Source organism: Pangasianodon hypophthalmus, chromosome 9 (genome assembly GCF_027358585.1).
Source record: "Pangasianodon hypophthalmus isolate fPanHyp1 chromosome 9, fPanHyp1.pri, whole genome shotgun sequence".
Taxonomy (NCBI): domain Eukaryota; kingdom Metazoa; phylum Chordata; class Actinopteri; order Siluriformes; family Pangasiidae; genus Pangasianodon; species Pangasianodon hypophthalmus.
The window spans coordinates 18,909,877-18,923,913 of NC_069718.1; the positions used below are offsets into that span (position 1 = coordinate 18,909,877).

At 39.4% G+C, this 14,037-nt stretch overlaps 2 protein-coding genes across 6 annotated transcripts in view; both read left to right on the plus strand.

The window, feature by feature from the left end:
* cadps2 (Ca++-dependent secretion activator 2) overlaps window positions 1-4,606 on the plus strand; it is a 130,289-nt gene extending 125,683 nt beyond the window's left edge. For all 5 annotated transcript variants that reach the window (XM_034307324.2, XM_034307325.2, XM_026919048.3 and 2 more), the window contains 2 exons: window positions 3,432-3,536; window positions 3,658-4,606. In XM_034307324.2, the coding sequence (XP_034163215.2) occupies window positions 3,432-3,536; window positions 3,658-3,828 (276 nt within the window). In that variant the 3' untranslated portion in view covers window positions 3,829-4,606. The remainder of the gene's footprint in view (window positions 1-3,431; window positions 3,537-3,657) is intronic.
* A 3,033-nt stretch (window positions 4,607-7,639) lies between these two features.
* On the plus strand, window positions 7,640-13,975 carry fezf1 (FEZ family zinc finger 1). Its single transcript, XM_026919753.3, has 4 exons — window positions 7,640-9,010; window positions 9,338-9,472; window positions 10,334-10,466; window positions 10,658-13,975. The coding sequence occupies exons 1-4, from the start codon at window positions 8,225-8,227 to the stop codon at window positions 10,915-10,917; spliced, it is 1,314 nt and encodes a 437-aa protein (XP_026775554.1). The 5' UTR covers window positions 7,640-8,224; the 3' UTR covers window positions 10,918-13,975.
* Window positions 13,976-14,037: the final 62 nt, after the last annotated feature.

The following is a 14,037-nucleotide window of genomic DNA, read 5'->3' on the forward strand; positions in this document are numbered from 1 at the left end:
AGTTGAGCAGAAATACAGGACACACACACACACAACAGGCAGGTCTCAGCAGTGTATGTGTAGATTGTGTTTGAAAACTTTGTGTGCAGGGCAAGATTGAAGAGATGCTGTGTTTGGGGCTTTCCTGTTTATTTGCTGGGCCTCTGCTGGGGTCGGAGAGCAGCGGTGAGGAGACAGGCACACAGAACGCTTAATGTGCATCACACACACTCCCCACGCTCCCTAATGCGCCTCACACACACCCAGTCATGCACATGGAGAGGAAGCCGACAGCAGGGTCTTGCTGTGTCACCAAAGACCCTTCCTCATCAAACAGGCTGCGAGAGAAAGAGTGCTGCTGAAGCAGTCCACATGCCTGTATTTTTGTTTCGTTTTGTGTTCTTTCCTTTTTTTTTACTAGTATGGATAGATTGGTATTCTGCGCATGAGTTCTGCCGCTGACTGAATCACCACATTGGAGTGTATGTGGGAAAATATATGGATATTAGAACCATTGTGTTTGTCTAAGACAAGATTCTTTGTGGAAGTCATGCTGTGCATGCCCTTGCAGACAGCAGCAAATCAGCATTATTAAGAGTGTGATGAGGTCTGCATGGCAAGGGGCCAGAGTCTTCCGCTTGGTCACGGGTGCCACATATGCCCTTCAAATGCCTCCTTAATGATAAGGACAAGAGGACACTTAAGTGTGTGATTACTGCCGCAGGAAGGAAATGTTGCCGGTAATGTGTTCGTGTCTGACTGCTAGTAATATGGAGAAATGCAGCTTGCTCTCCCTCACCTGCACAAATTAGTGTCTTGTCACCTTGCCCCTGTGTTTCTGTCTCCTAGCTAAGCGCCTCAATTAGGGAGAGCCTCACTTTCTATTTTTCCTGCATTCAATTAAGTGTAGAAGGTGGTATTGTTGATTACTTCAAAGATGAATATGACTGGGGTTCATAATCATGTACGCCAGACTTACTGTTGTGCACATGAAAGGAAAGATGATTAAGCAAAGGTTTTCTTATTGGCTTTTGACAATTGAGAACGTCACTACAATTTTCCTGATACAGGATTTATTTAATGTAGAAAAAATACAAATGTGTGTCTTTCAAGATAATTAATTTTATTATATAAATACCCTAATCAGGTATTGTCAAATTGTCAAAAATTGTCCCATTGTTTTCTAATTATACTATCATATGAAAATGTACATATTGCTGTGTATGTAATTGTAATATTTGGTGACTGGATTGTGTTATATTTCAATGCTAACTGAGAAATCGTTTACTACATTGGTTTGCTAAATAATTTTTTTTCACAGATCACACATTACATAAAAAAACCTCAAACATCTGTATAATTTGAGGATAGAAATTGACTTTTTTTTTTAAATGTGTGCTTATTTATTTCCAAATACCAAATGAAACATACTCACTGACCACTTTAATAGGAACACCTGTACTCCTGCTCATTCATGCAGTTATCTAATCAGCCAACCATGTGGCAGTAGTGTAATGCATAAAATCATGGAGATACAGGTCAAGATCTTCAGTTACTGTTCACATCAAACAGGAAAAATACATCAAAAGGAAAAATATTATCTCGGTGACTTTGACCGTGGCATGGTTGTTGGCCCCAGATGGGCTGGTTTGAGTATTTCAGACTACTGATCTCATGGGATTTTCACACACAACAGCCTCTAGAGTTTAGAATGGTGCAAAAAACAAACAAAAAAAAAAACATCCAATGAGCAACAGTGTTGAGCTGGCACCAACAACCATGCCATGGTCAGAGTCACTTTTTCCCCATTCTGATGTTTGATTTGAACATTAACTAGAGCTCTTGACCTGAAAATGCATGGTTTTATGCATTGCACTACTGCCAGAGGATTGGCTGATAATAGCATGAATGCAATGAACATGAGTACAAGTGTTCCTAATTACATGACTTATGAGTGTTTTAGTTTAAAAATACTGACAAAGCAAATGCAGACCATGGACACAAAGACATTGTGTCTGAAATAGTATTTCTTAGGAGGATTAGCTGGTATTGTCAGTATGTCAGTGCATATACTAATGACTGTAATACCTATAACATTTAATACTATTTTTTCCCATGGCAGTGTAATGTGCATTAGTTTGCTGAGCATCAAACTTAACAAGCTGTTATACCTTTGCTCTAAGCAAAAAAGCTTTCTGATTTAACATGAGCTTCTTAGCTCTTTACAGCTAAAATCCATGTGAAGTAAAATAACCATATTCATCATTAGATGATCATTTGATTAAAAGTCAGTTTGACATCAGAATCTGTCATATGTTGTGATGTTGTAGTGATACTCCAGAGACATAAAGAGGCATTCAGTCAACTGACAAAGCAGTAAGAAATCATTTTATGACAACTGTTTAATGCAAATCTCAAACCAATAAAACACCACTAGCTACTGTTCAGTACCTGTAAGTGCAATAATCCTGTTACTCATAATGAAAACCAATACATTCTGATGCCTTTACAGAGTAAGTGTTGGCTGTGTAAGATCTTCGCTATTAACCTGTAAATGCACACATAACATCTCAGCAGCATTAATTGGCTGATGTAGTTGAGAGGAGAGAACACAAGTGTCACATCACATTTATTCCACCCAGTGATCATGGATTTACATTTTGTGTGTGTGTGTGTGTGTGTGTGTGTGTGCACGTTTGTGTGCATGGCCACTGAGATGCGTCTGCTGTTAGCATGAGCTTCAGAGGATGCACATGTTCTACACTTTCTCCTATATTTATAATAAATATGTGTTTTAATGGAATAATAATAATAATAACTATTATTATTATTATTATTATTTTATTATTATTTATTTGTTTATTATTCTTTTATTGTTCTTGTACAGAAGGAAAGCGGCACTGCCTCTACTCTGCCATGTGTAGTCTTGCACAGTTTAAATCATTGCTACAGATTTTAAAGTGATTTTAAGAATATTCTATTGTACAGACAGCTTTAACAGATTTACATAACTTAAAATGTAATATAAAGTGGTCAGTCAATGATAATGAATCACTTAATTATGACCTATCACATATGGCAAAATGTTTGTGTGATATATGTTTATGATATGAAGGTTGTCCACTATTCATCTTTTGAAGGTGAGTTGAGGAAATAAACACATGGATTTGTGTTCTGTGCACCAAAAAAAACAATTAATTAGTTAGAAAAATAAATAACATAAATTAAAAAACTCCAGCAGAAATTTCCCCACTAGCTTGTCCTTAATATTCTCAAGCTATTTGTGAAAAACACTGTAAATTAAAAACCTAACTGAATGGTGAGTTTGATCTCATGACATTTTTTCTAGTAAGCCAATGCTTCACTTTATTGGAGGAGATGATGACGACCAGCCAGATCTCTTCTCAAACACTAAGTCAAGGCTCTGCTTTTGTTTTTGCTTATATTCATAGCAATGGTACAACACTTCCATGAAAGCGGTGTGTGTTTGGCTTACGGACAGACTGGACCTGCAGCTCCATGTCTATCAGCTCAAAACCCTCATCAAGATAGTCAAGGTAATACCAACTCGAACATTTTCTTCAGGAATTTGCAAATCTTGTTGCAACACATCAAAGAACAGTGTTGAGCAAAAGAGCCTTGAAGAGTGTCTTTAGAGGCTTTTGTGTTTTTTTGCAGAAGTCCTACCGTGACTTCAGACTGCAGGGTGTCCTGGACAGCACCTTGAACAGCAAGAACTACGAGACCGTCTACAACCGGCTCACTATAGAGGAGGCCACAGCCACTGTGTCTGCGGGAGACGGACTGCAGGGCATCAGCATGAGAGACAGTGATGAAGAGGAGGGTTAACTTCAGTCCATCATTATCAGATTCGTCACTCTGGATCATGTTAGATGTTTATATAAAACGCTTCACTGAGAGAAGCCAATCTAAAGCTATTTCTGTCCATGCTACAGCACCTCTGTCCAAGCATAACTGTACTGTTATTACTGTGTGCCTGTACAATATAGTTCACTGACCACCCGCTGATGGCTCACATGTCTGTATCTTTGTTATATTTCATTTGATGTTCAGTGATTTGGTAAATTAATGTCCAACAAACCTGGCTATAACTGTGTACACTAGAGGTGCTGCTAGAGGTGCTGAGGGCTAGACGTAGGTAAAAACCTGAACAACTATATAAAAACACAAAACGGCTTGTCTGTGGATCTTATCTTTGGTACAAATGGGACCACATATAAGAAAGTTCTCATATGCGCTTTACACTGTGGCATGAACATTGCACACGCAGGTCCGAAGTCTGACACAGGAATAAGATGCTAGTGTTGTGTGATAATGTAACTGGTGACATTATTATGAACTTCAGTTCTTCTGTAGAATTAACAATGAGTTGTGTTAATTGTGTATGTTTCTGTATGTTGTTGCCTAGTTATGTTTTACTTAAGAGAGAATATGTCATTTAATTGTAAGGGGAAGGTGTGTGTGTGTATATGTGTGTGTGTGTGTGTGTGTGTGTGTGAGAGAGAGAGAGAGAGAGAGAGAGAGAGATATTTCTATTGTATTTTGTGCACCTGAGTTTGAACAGGTGTGTTTGAAATGTTAGAATTAAAAGTGTTTTTAATGTTTATATCAAGTGTCATTTATTTGAGACTATTTTCAACACAGCTTCCTAACTTTGAAGTCTTTTTAATCCAGAACAAGGAAATGCATCACTAAAAAAAAGCCCCAAAAATCCTGTGATTTTAAATTGGTATTAAGATGCTTGCCTAAAAGATGAAGGAGAAAAAAGTTACTATCAGATGTGAATTTTAATAAAGGGCAATCATCATTCACAATGGGCCGACTGAGATTTAACTCCTCCACCACCACTTCTCTTCCGAGGACCATGAAGTCTTTGTTAAGGGAACAAAATGAAAAAATATGTATAGTTTACAGCTCTTTTCAGCCCATTCTTAGTGAGTTTGGCAAATATAAAGAAATAAAACAAACACAAATTCAGACAGCAAACAAAAGATGAAATAGAAAAATAGAGAAAGAAGATGGGTTTAGTAAGTGATATTTAACCAATGTGTGTAAAAAAAAATGTGACAAGAAAAAACAAGATAGATAGATAGATAGATAGATAGATAGATAGATAGATAGATAGGGCATGTCTCATTCCTAAGAACCTGACCTTGTGCAGTCTCTCTTAGTCCAGAGAATCACTCAGGATTCAAATGAACAATCAGTGTGTAAATATTTTGAGCCAAGTATAAAACACAAACGTGTATAGTAGCCTATAATAATTTAAAATATATGTTACATATAATAAAATGTTATATTAGATTCGAATGATTTTAATAATGATAATATGTTAGTTATTCTGTAGATGATGGTGTAATACATGGCTTGTGCGGGAATGTCTGTAAGAGCAGCTGAGAGCTGATGTTAAGCTTCATGTCCAGGTTGCATGTGTGTTGAGACGGACTGAGCTGAGTGCGCGAGCGCATGAAGCAGTGCTGTGGAGTTGTGCTGTGTGTCTCTGTGTCTCTGTGTGTCTCTGTGTGTCTCTGTAAGCTCTCTGCATTCCTCTCAGGCTGCATGGAGAAAAGAGCAGCCTGCGCCCTCCGCCTACCGCCCATCTGGCCGAGAAGCTCAAGCCTCGGGTCACTTGTCCTCCACTGTACGAAATGTTGGCTCATCAGCATATAGACCTAATGATCTGCTGCACAGGCCGCCATTTCATACGGAAAAGTGCTTCAGCTAGCATGAGGATGATGCTGAATCCGTGCTCAGAGACGCAGCCAGCATTCTCCCCATCAGCCTGTTGCTCGCTTTACTTCACTTAAAACTGAACAAGTCCAGACTTTGCTTTCATATTTCTGATTTCTCGCGAGCCATCAGACGTGTTTTCTCCTCTGAAGCGAAAGCAGCTAAGCTGTAAAGAAAATAAAGTCAAGTAAAGTAAGATAAAGCCGCAGTGTTTCTGCTCAGTAATCGCAGTGTTCACGGAAATGTAGAGCAGAACCGTCAGGCTGCAGTGTGGATCAACTGACTCAAGTGCTGGAGTGATAAACGCGTGGGCTTGGGGATTATAACACGCGCGCGCGCACACACACACACACACACACACACACAGCGTTTGTTGACGCTGTTATTACTGCTGTTTCTCCACTGACATATTATTATATATCCATCCGAACAATAACATATATAATATAGCTATATTAATTCTATAGTCAGAACATATATAATATTTTGACCTTATTATAGGCTACTATCTGTATTATTTATTGTATCTTTTTAATACAACTACACATTTGTACTAATTTCTTATATTTTATTATATATTGTATAAATTATTTTAACATTTCATTCATGTATATATATATATATATATACACTCTAGGCTACTATCAGTATCAAATGAGTATTTGTGTATTTTTATTACAACTTTACAACTACGCGCGCGCGTGTGTGTGTGTGTGTGTGTGTTATTCTCGCCCAGTAATACTGCAATACAATGACTGTTCATTTGAATGGTCAGTGATCCTCGACGTTTAGACTTCACAAGATCAGATGTATCCTCATTTCTAGATTTGGACCTGGGGCTCAGAAAAATGCTTTTTTTTAATGCAAGCAAGGAGTTTTTTGTTTTAGACAAAAGACTAATTAAAAAAAGGTTTGATGCATGTTACAGCACTAAAGTTGAGGATCTGCGGGACATGAAGTGATACTGGAGACCCTGCTTTAAGAGAGAGTAAAGAGAGTTAAAGCTTCCAAACAGCCTTAAAGAGGAATGTGTTCTGAAAGAGTTCGTTTAAGAGGCTCTCTCTCTCTCTCTCTCTCTCTCTCTCTCTCTCTCTCTCTCTCTGAGGGACTGCTGATTAACTGAAAGCACTGTGTAAATTACAGGCTATCTGACACCCATCTGCCACCGCTTTAACAGCCTAAATGAGTGAAGCTGTAAAATTGCCTCCTTGAAAATGTAAACACCATTTTAACTTAATAGGACAATTATTGCTTTAATCATTCTAATAAATATTAGTTCGTATAGAATGTCATATTATATGCGAAAGGGCAAATTAATGTTTTCTTCCTACTCATTTAAAAAAAATATTAATTTCAGATTATTCACCATTTTTATCGGTCACATAATAGTAGTGTTCTTTCTTACTAACTAGCTGAGTTTCAATTCTGTTTCCTCGTGAGAAAACTACATGCACTCTCTCTCTCTCTCTCTCTCTCTCTCTCTCTCTCCTGAAGTATTTATTACTGACTGATATTTAACCCTGAATGCCCAACGAATATGTGTTAGTTATTTTAAGGAAATGCTTGATTTGTCTTAAATAGCCTTTGATTTGAAATTACTAGCATTTATTTATTTATTTATTTATTTATTTATTTATTTATTTTAGAGAATCCTATTCGTAAGGTCAAAAACAGATTTTATAATGCAGGCTTTATAATATTATCAGGAGTAGTGTAGCCTACAGAAGTCTGTTTGTCTAGACTGTGAAAAGCTTTAGCAGTGTAAAGGCAGACCTAAATTTCAATCAGACTCGGTGCTTAAAGTGGTTTGAAATAGATTGACAAATACTCACTAATCATAAAAGGAAATAGTTTTATTACTGTATGTTCTGATATATTTGTAATATATGCTATGTTATTTGTAGAGGTTGTATGTTAAAATGAAATTGTCATTAATAATTATTTTAGATGTGTGATCTGCTCCTGACCTATAAGCCAATACACCGGTCATGTCTTGCACGCGCTGGGATTTTTTGACGTGTCAGACGCGCGCGTGATGTCAGAGCAGAGGCGCGCGGGGAGCTGAGATTCGCCCAACGCTTTCCAGCTGAGCGCGACGCCTCCTGATAAAGAGCTGCAGTGAGGCGCGCGGAGAGTTTACTCACCCACAGCAGTGCATCCGGGGTTCAAGGGGGAAGAGAGAGCAGGTGTTTGGATTGACAGAAACTAAATCGAGCTGTTACCTGCACTTCTCATTTGCTTTGTTTTTCCTTCTGCCGCCGGAGTTGTGCGTGTGGCCATCGTGCCCTGTTGAGCAAGGCCGGATAGGCATTATTTAGCGCCGTGTGTGTGTGTGTGTGTGTGTGTGTGAGTGTGTGTGAGTGGCTGTGCGCTCAGTGGGCCGCCGCGTTCGATCATGTCCTCACTCTCGACTCAGTGAGAGGAATCAAACTTGATCCGCAACAAGTCGCGCTGCGGGCACCTGATCCAGACGAGGCGCACGTGTCCCAGGGTGATGATGGAGAGCGCGCTTTACCCCCCGGCGGGGATATTCGGCACCCCTTCACCATCCACGGCGGGAGGAAGCATGGTCACCAGCACTAAACCCCTGGCGTTCTCGATCGAGCGGATTATGGCCAGGACGCCGGAACCCAAGTCGATGCTTTCTCTCCCGAACTCTGTTCAGCACAGTGCCGCGGGAAAGGCCGACACACGGGCCTCACTCGCTGTGCCTCCATCCCCGCTGCACTGCGTGCTGCCGCTCATGCCGCTCGCCTACGAGCCCGCGCACAAACTTCACAGACTAGAGTCGAGCCGCAGCGAGCCCGAGTTTCCCTACAGCGCCGGCGAGCTTCTGAGCATCGGCGCCGGCGCCAAGGGCGAGCAGCGGGACGCAGCACCGGCGATTGGACAGTACAAACTTTTCCGGCCACGGGTACTTTCGCACTCATCCGTGCACACCGCCGCTGCCGCCGTGTGCTACGTAAACTGTGGGGAGAGCGCATGCGCGCCTCCGCCCGCCGCCCTGCTCAACCTGCACCCGGTGGCCTCGTACCTGCTGAACACCCCGTTACACTCTCGCCACAAAAGCCTTCTGGCGGAGAAAAGCAGGGGCGCGCACGGCCTGGACTCTTACCCCGGAGCGCTGGCGCTGAAGGAGCTCTCCCACTCTCAGCTGCAGCACTACATGAAGGAGAGCGCGCACATCCTCTCTGAGAAACTGTTCAAGAGCTCCGCCAAGTTACACCCCGGCTCCCCTCCAGCCAAAGCCAAAGTGTTCACCTGTGAAGTCTGCGGCAAGGTAGGAGACAAACCACATTTTTATCATTTATGATTATATACTTATATTCGAGATTTTTAAAATTGCAAAACTGTATTTTATTGTATAGGTATACACGGGATTTTATTTCAGATAATTTTATATTTAAAATTGGTATGCATTTTTATTATATTATATTATATTATATTATATTATATTATATTATATTATACACATGACTAAATAAAAAAAAATCATTTTAAATATTTTAAAATTAAAGATTGCATTGTTTTTTTTTCTTTCAGTCTGTCATAATGCAGGATTTTAGAATTGCACATGTAATCATTTATAATTTAATATCATTTTCAGGTGTTCAACGCGCACTATAACTTAACCCGCCACATGCCCGTGCACACGGGAGCCAGACCGTTCGTGTGTAAAGTGTGCGGCAAAGGATTCCGGCAAGCAAGCACACTCTGCCGCCACAAGATTATTCATACTCAGGTACTGCATTAATATTTACTCCATTCCTCTTCTTATAAAATGTACTTGTAGTATTCTGTACATTTTTATTAAACTATTATGTACATTTCATGAAATTTATTATTATTATTATTATTATTATTATTATTATTATTATTATTATTATAGTTGTTATTATTATTTTTATTTTTATTATTATTATTATTATTATTATTATTATTATCAGTTGTTGTTTTATGGTCCCATAATTATTTTCGTCTTACATTCAGTAACATACATTTATATGTGTTGGTAGATATTTTGAAAAACATTTTCAATCTTTTTTTTCAGTCACAATCATTTTTGAAAAACATTCATTCATTTTTTTCGTTCAAATTATTTCCCTCCACGGAAATTAATTAATTAATTAACAAATTAATCCTTGAACACTGCAGGTTACTGCTGTCCAGTGCTACAATCCAGTGATATTGTTCAGTGATATTGTTCAGTGATATTGTTCAGTGATATTGTTCAGTAATATTGTTCAGTGATATTGTTCAGTGATATTGTTCAGTGATATTGTTCAGTAATATTGTTCAGTGATATTGTTCAGTAATATTGTTCAGTGATATTGTTCAGTAATATTGTTCAGTGATATTGTTCAGTAATATTGTTCAGTAATATTGTTCAGTGATATTGTTCAGTAATATTGTTCAGTGATATTGTTCAGTGATGATCAAATTGTCAGCTGCAGCTATTAATTATTACCACCATTTTACAAAAGAAGTGATTTCGTAACTAAAATCCTCGAACGATTGAATTAGATTTTTTTTTTAATCATCACGCATTTTTTCCTTTAAAGATGTTGGTAGTAATCTCTCATTCCCTCATGTTTGTTTGCAGGAAAAGCCGCATAAATGCCATCAGTGTGGGAAAGCATTTAACCGGAGCTCCACTCTGAACACGCACGCGCGCATCCACGCCGGATACAAACCATTTGTGTGTGAATTCTGTGGAAAGGGATTCCACCAAAAAGGTCATTAACACCATGACTTGCTAATTTATTAACTTTGTGTTGTACCTTTTTATAGTGTGTTTATCAAATTGTGAATTTACATAGACATGTGAAAAAGATATGAATATAATATATTATATTGTATATAGATATTAGACATTAAATTCTGGATTATTCACAAGCCAAACTCTCCTCTCACTCCCCTCTCTTAGGCAATTACAAAAATCATAAATTGACGCACAGCGGCGAGAAACAGTTCAAGTGCAATATCTGCAACAAAGCCTTCCACCAGGTATACAACCTGACTTTCCACATGCACACGCACAACGACAAGAAGCCCTTCACGTGTCCCACATGCGGCAAAGGCTTCTGCAGGAACTTCGACCTGAAGAAGCACATACGGAAACTACACGACGCTTCACCGGACCCGCACTCACCGGGAACACCCGCAGAGCAGCGCGAGGCCCAGTGAGCACTCCTCCCAAGCTGTGCGCTCGGAACAGCCCACTCCCCGCACAAACCGGGGGCAGATCCACCATGCTGCTGAACGCGGCGGTATGCGGGACTGCGGGTTTGAACGGTTGACTACTCCTGCTGTTCTCACAGACTGCGCTCTTTATTGTGAAACTGTACTCCTCTATCCCGCAACCAAACGCTTCAGATTTGTTTTTAGGGTTTGTTTTGTTCTGTTTTTCAGATTTGTCGGTGAAATACACTTATACAGTGATACCATTCTTTTCACTCTCAGGGTTATGTACTGCGTGCTATGGTTTATTCCACACCTTTATTGACTGCTTTATTATTTGTCGGGAAATTGTTTTAACTTAAAGACAGTGAGTTCTAAGGGTAATTAGGCTAATTCTCGTGATGACGGTATATTTCTTCATTGTGTACAGTGTTTAATATTTATAGTTTGCTGTTCTTTATCAGCCATGCTGTTGCCGCTTATTTTGGTTAAATCGGTGTGAATTATGCAAGAGTTTGTTGTATATAATTATCACTGGCATCAGATTTCGCATCAAAACAACCTATAAATCATTATAATGAGGGGGAAATAAAATAAAAATTACGGTTTATGTCATATCGTTCCTAACGTATTATTTCCAACTGTGTGTTATGGTGTGCAGTTTGCCTGTTTTGTGCAGTTTGTGTAGGAGTAATGGGACTGTGCCTAATGAGAAAATTAACACTCATTAGGAAATAGTCATGAACATTGCGCTTAAGCTGGAGGAGGTGAGGCCATGTCCTAGCGTTCCCAGTGGGCTTCTATAAATTAACATGTATATTAATTAATCTGTGAATCTGGTAATATTTCACAGAAAAACGTCTATGCAAAGGCAAAGTTGCTCAGAGAAAATGCATTGTTGTCTGAGGGAATTAGCCAATTATTGTCTGGTGTTTCTCTAATATAAATCTATTAGTCTACTGACAGCATCTTATTATTATTATTTTATTATCGTGGTGTTATCTGTGATAACGACTTCTTTATCTCGTAAATTCGCCTGTGCTTATTGCTATAGTTTATCATGAGGTACAGAAGCTACTGTATACTGCAGCAAAGACACCCCCTTGTGGAGAATGCTCCCAGCTCCACAACAGCACACTCCTTCTGTTCTACAGGCACCTGAAGCTTTAGGAGTGGAGTTTTAACATCTGTTAGTTATGTGCATTTCACAAAACTGACGAAAATAGGAATGTTAACTGTAAGCATTCATATTACACCGCTTAATATAATCCGCATTCAGTGTTCAAAAATTCAGTGGGGTTTATGCACACTACTTTGTTTTTTTTTTGTTTTTTTTTGTAAACTTTTAGGAAAAACCAGACATCTAAACCGTCCACTTTATTAGGAACATCTGTATGCCTGCACATTCCAGTAATTCCAATAAGCCAATCATGTGGCAGCAGAGTAATGCATAAATCATGCAGAAGCAGGTCAAGAGCATCTGCAGTTGTCCAGTTTCCTGAACCCGAAGTGGTCTTCTGGTTCCATGTGCTGTGCATTCTGAGATGTGTGTATGGAAACCAGTACCAAGATGATTTGATTTTCCACACCATTCTGTGTAAACTAAAGACATGTACGTGAAAATCCCAGGAGATCAGCAGTTTTCGGAAATACTCAAACCAGCCTGTCTGCACGGTTAAAGTCACAGAGATCACATTTTCCCCATTCTGATGTTTGATGTGAACAGTAACTGAAGCGTCAAGTGAGGTGTATGCATTACACGCATACACTACTTAAAGTGTATTCATTACACCCATACACTACGTGACGTTTATGCATTACACTCATACACTACTTAAAGTGTATTCATTACACCCATACACTACGTGAAGTGAAGTTTATGCATTACACCCATACACTACGTGAAGTTTATGCATTACACCCATACACTTCGTGACGTTTATGCATTACAACCATACACTACGTGAAGTGTGTGCATTACACCCATACACTACGTGAAGTTTATGCATTACACCCATACACTACGTGAAGTAAAGTGTATGCATTACAACCATACACTACGTGAAGTGAAGTTTATGCATTACACCCATACACTACGTGAAGTTTATGCATTACACCCATACACTACGTGAAGTTTATGCATTACACCCATACACTACGTGAAGTAAAGTGTATTCATTACACCCATACACTACGTGAAGTGAAGTGTGTGCATTACACCCATACACTTCGTGACGTTTATGCATTACACCCCTACACTTCGTGACGTTTATGCATTACACCCATACACTACGTGAAGTGTGTGCATTACACCCATACACTACGTGAAGTGAAGTTTATGCATTACACCCATACACTACGTGAAGTGAAGTTTATGCATAACACCCATACACTTCGTGACGTTTATGCATTACACCCCTACACTTCGTGACGTTTATGCATTACAACCATACACTACGTGAAGTGTGTGCATTACACCCATACACTACGTGAAGTGAAGTTTATGCATTACACCCATACACTACGTGAAGTGAAGTTTATGCATTACACCCATACACTACGTGAAGTGTGTGCATTACACCCCTACACTACGTGAAGTGAAGTGTGTGCATTACACCCATACACTACGTGAAGTGAAGTTTATGCATTACACCCATACACTACGTGAAGTGAAGTTTATGCATTACACCCATACACTACGTGAAGTGTGTGCATTACACCCCTACACTACGTGAAGTTTATGCATAACACCCATACACTACGTGAAGTGAAGTGTGTGCATTACACCGTAAACGCACTGTACTAGCGTAGTCACGGGCTTCTATATTGTCTATTCTTCGGTAAACGCTTAAATTAGCTATTAAATGCTTATCAGTCTCACATCTCGTGGATAAATCAGATCGCCTGCCCTCAAGTCCATGCGTGGATTCGTGCTCTTTTTAAAATTGAGCAAGTTATGTTCGCATAATTACAGGAGTGATAACTCATTTAAATACAGTACGGAAACAAACCAGCGGTCTCCATGCTTTTACTGACTGTGTGAAGGTTTGGGTGAGTGATAAGGAGTGGCACATGCACACGCTAGGAAGCACAGTCTACACGCGCTCACAACTTTTCCTGTGTCAG

Excerpts from the sequence above, each read along its gene's own strand:
- fezf1 (XM_026919753.3), top strand. The coding sequence starts at position 8,225 with ATGATGGAGAGCGCGCTTTACCCCCCGGCGGGGATATTCGGCACCCCT. Across the intron at positions 9,473-10,333 it reads ACAAGATTATTCATACTCAG|GAAAAGCCGCATAAATGCCA; the intron begins GTACTGCATTAA and ends GTTTGTTTGCAG. Across the intron at positions 10,467-10,657 it reads AAAGGGATTCCACCAAAAAG|GCAATTACAAAAATCATAAA; the intron begins GTCATTAACACC and ends CCCCTCTCTTAG.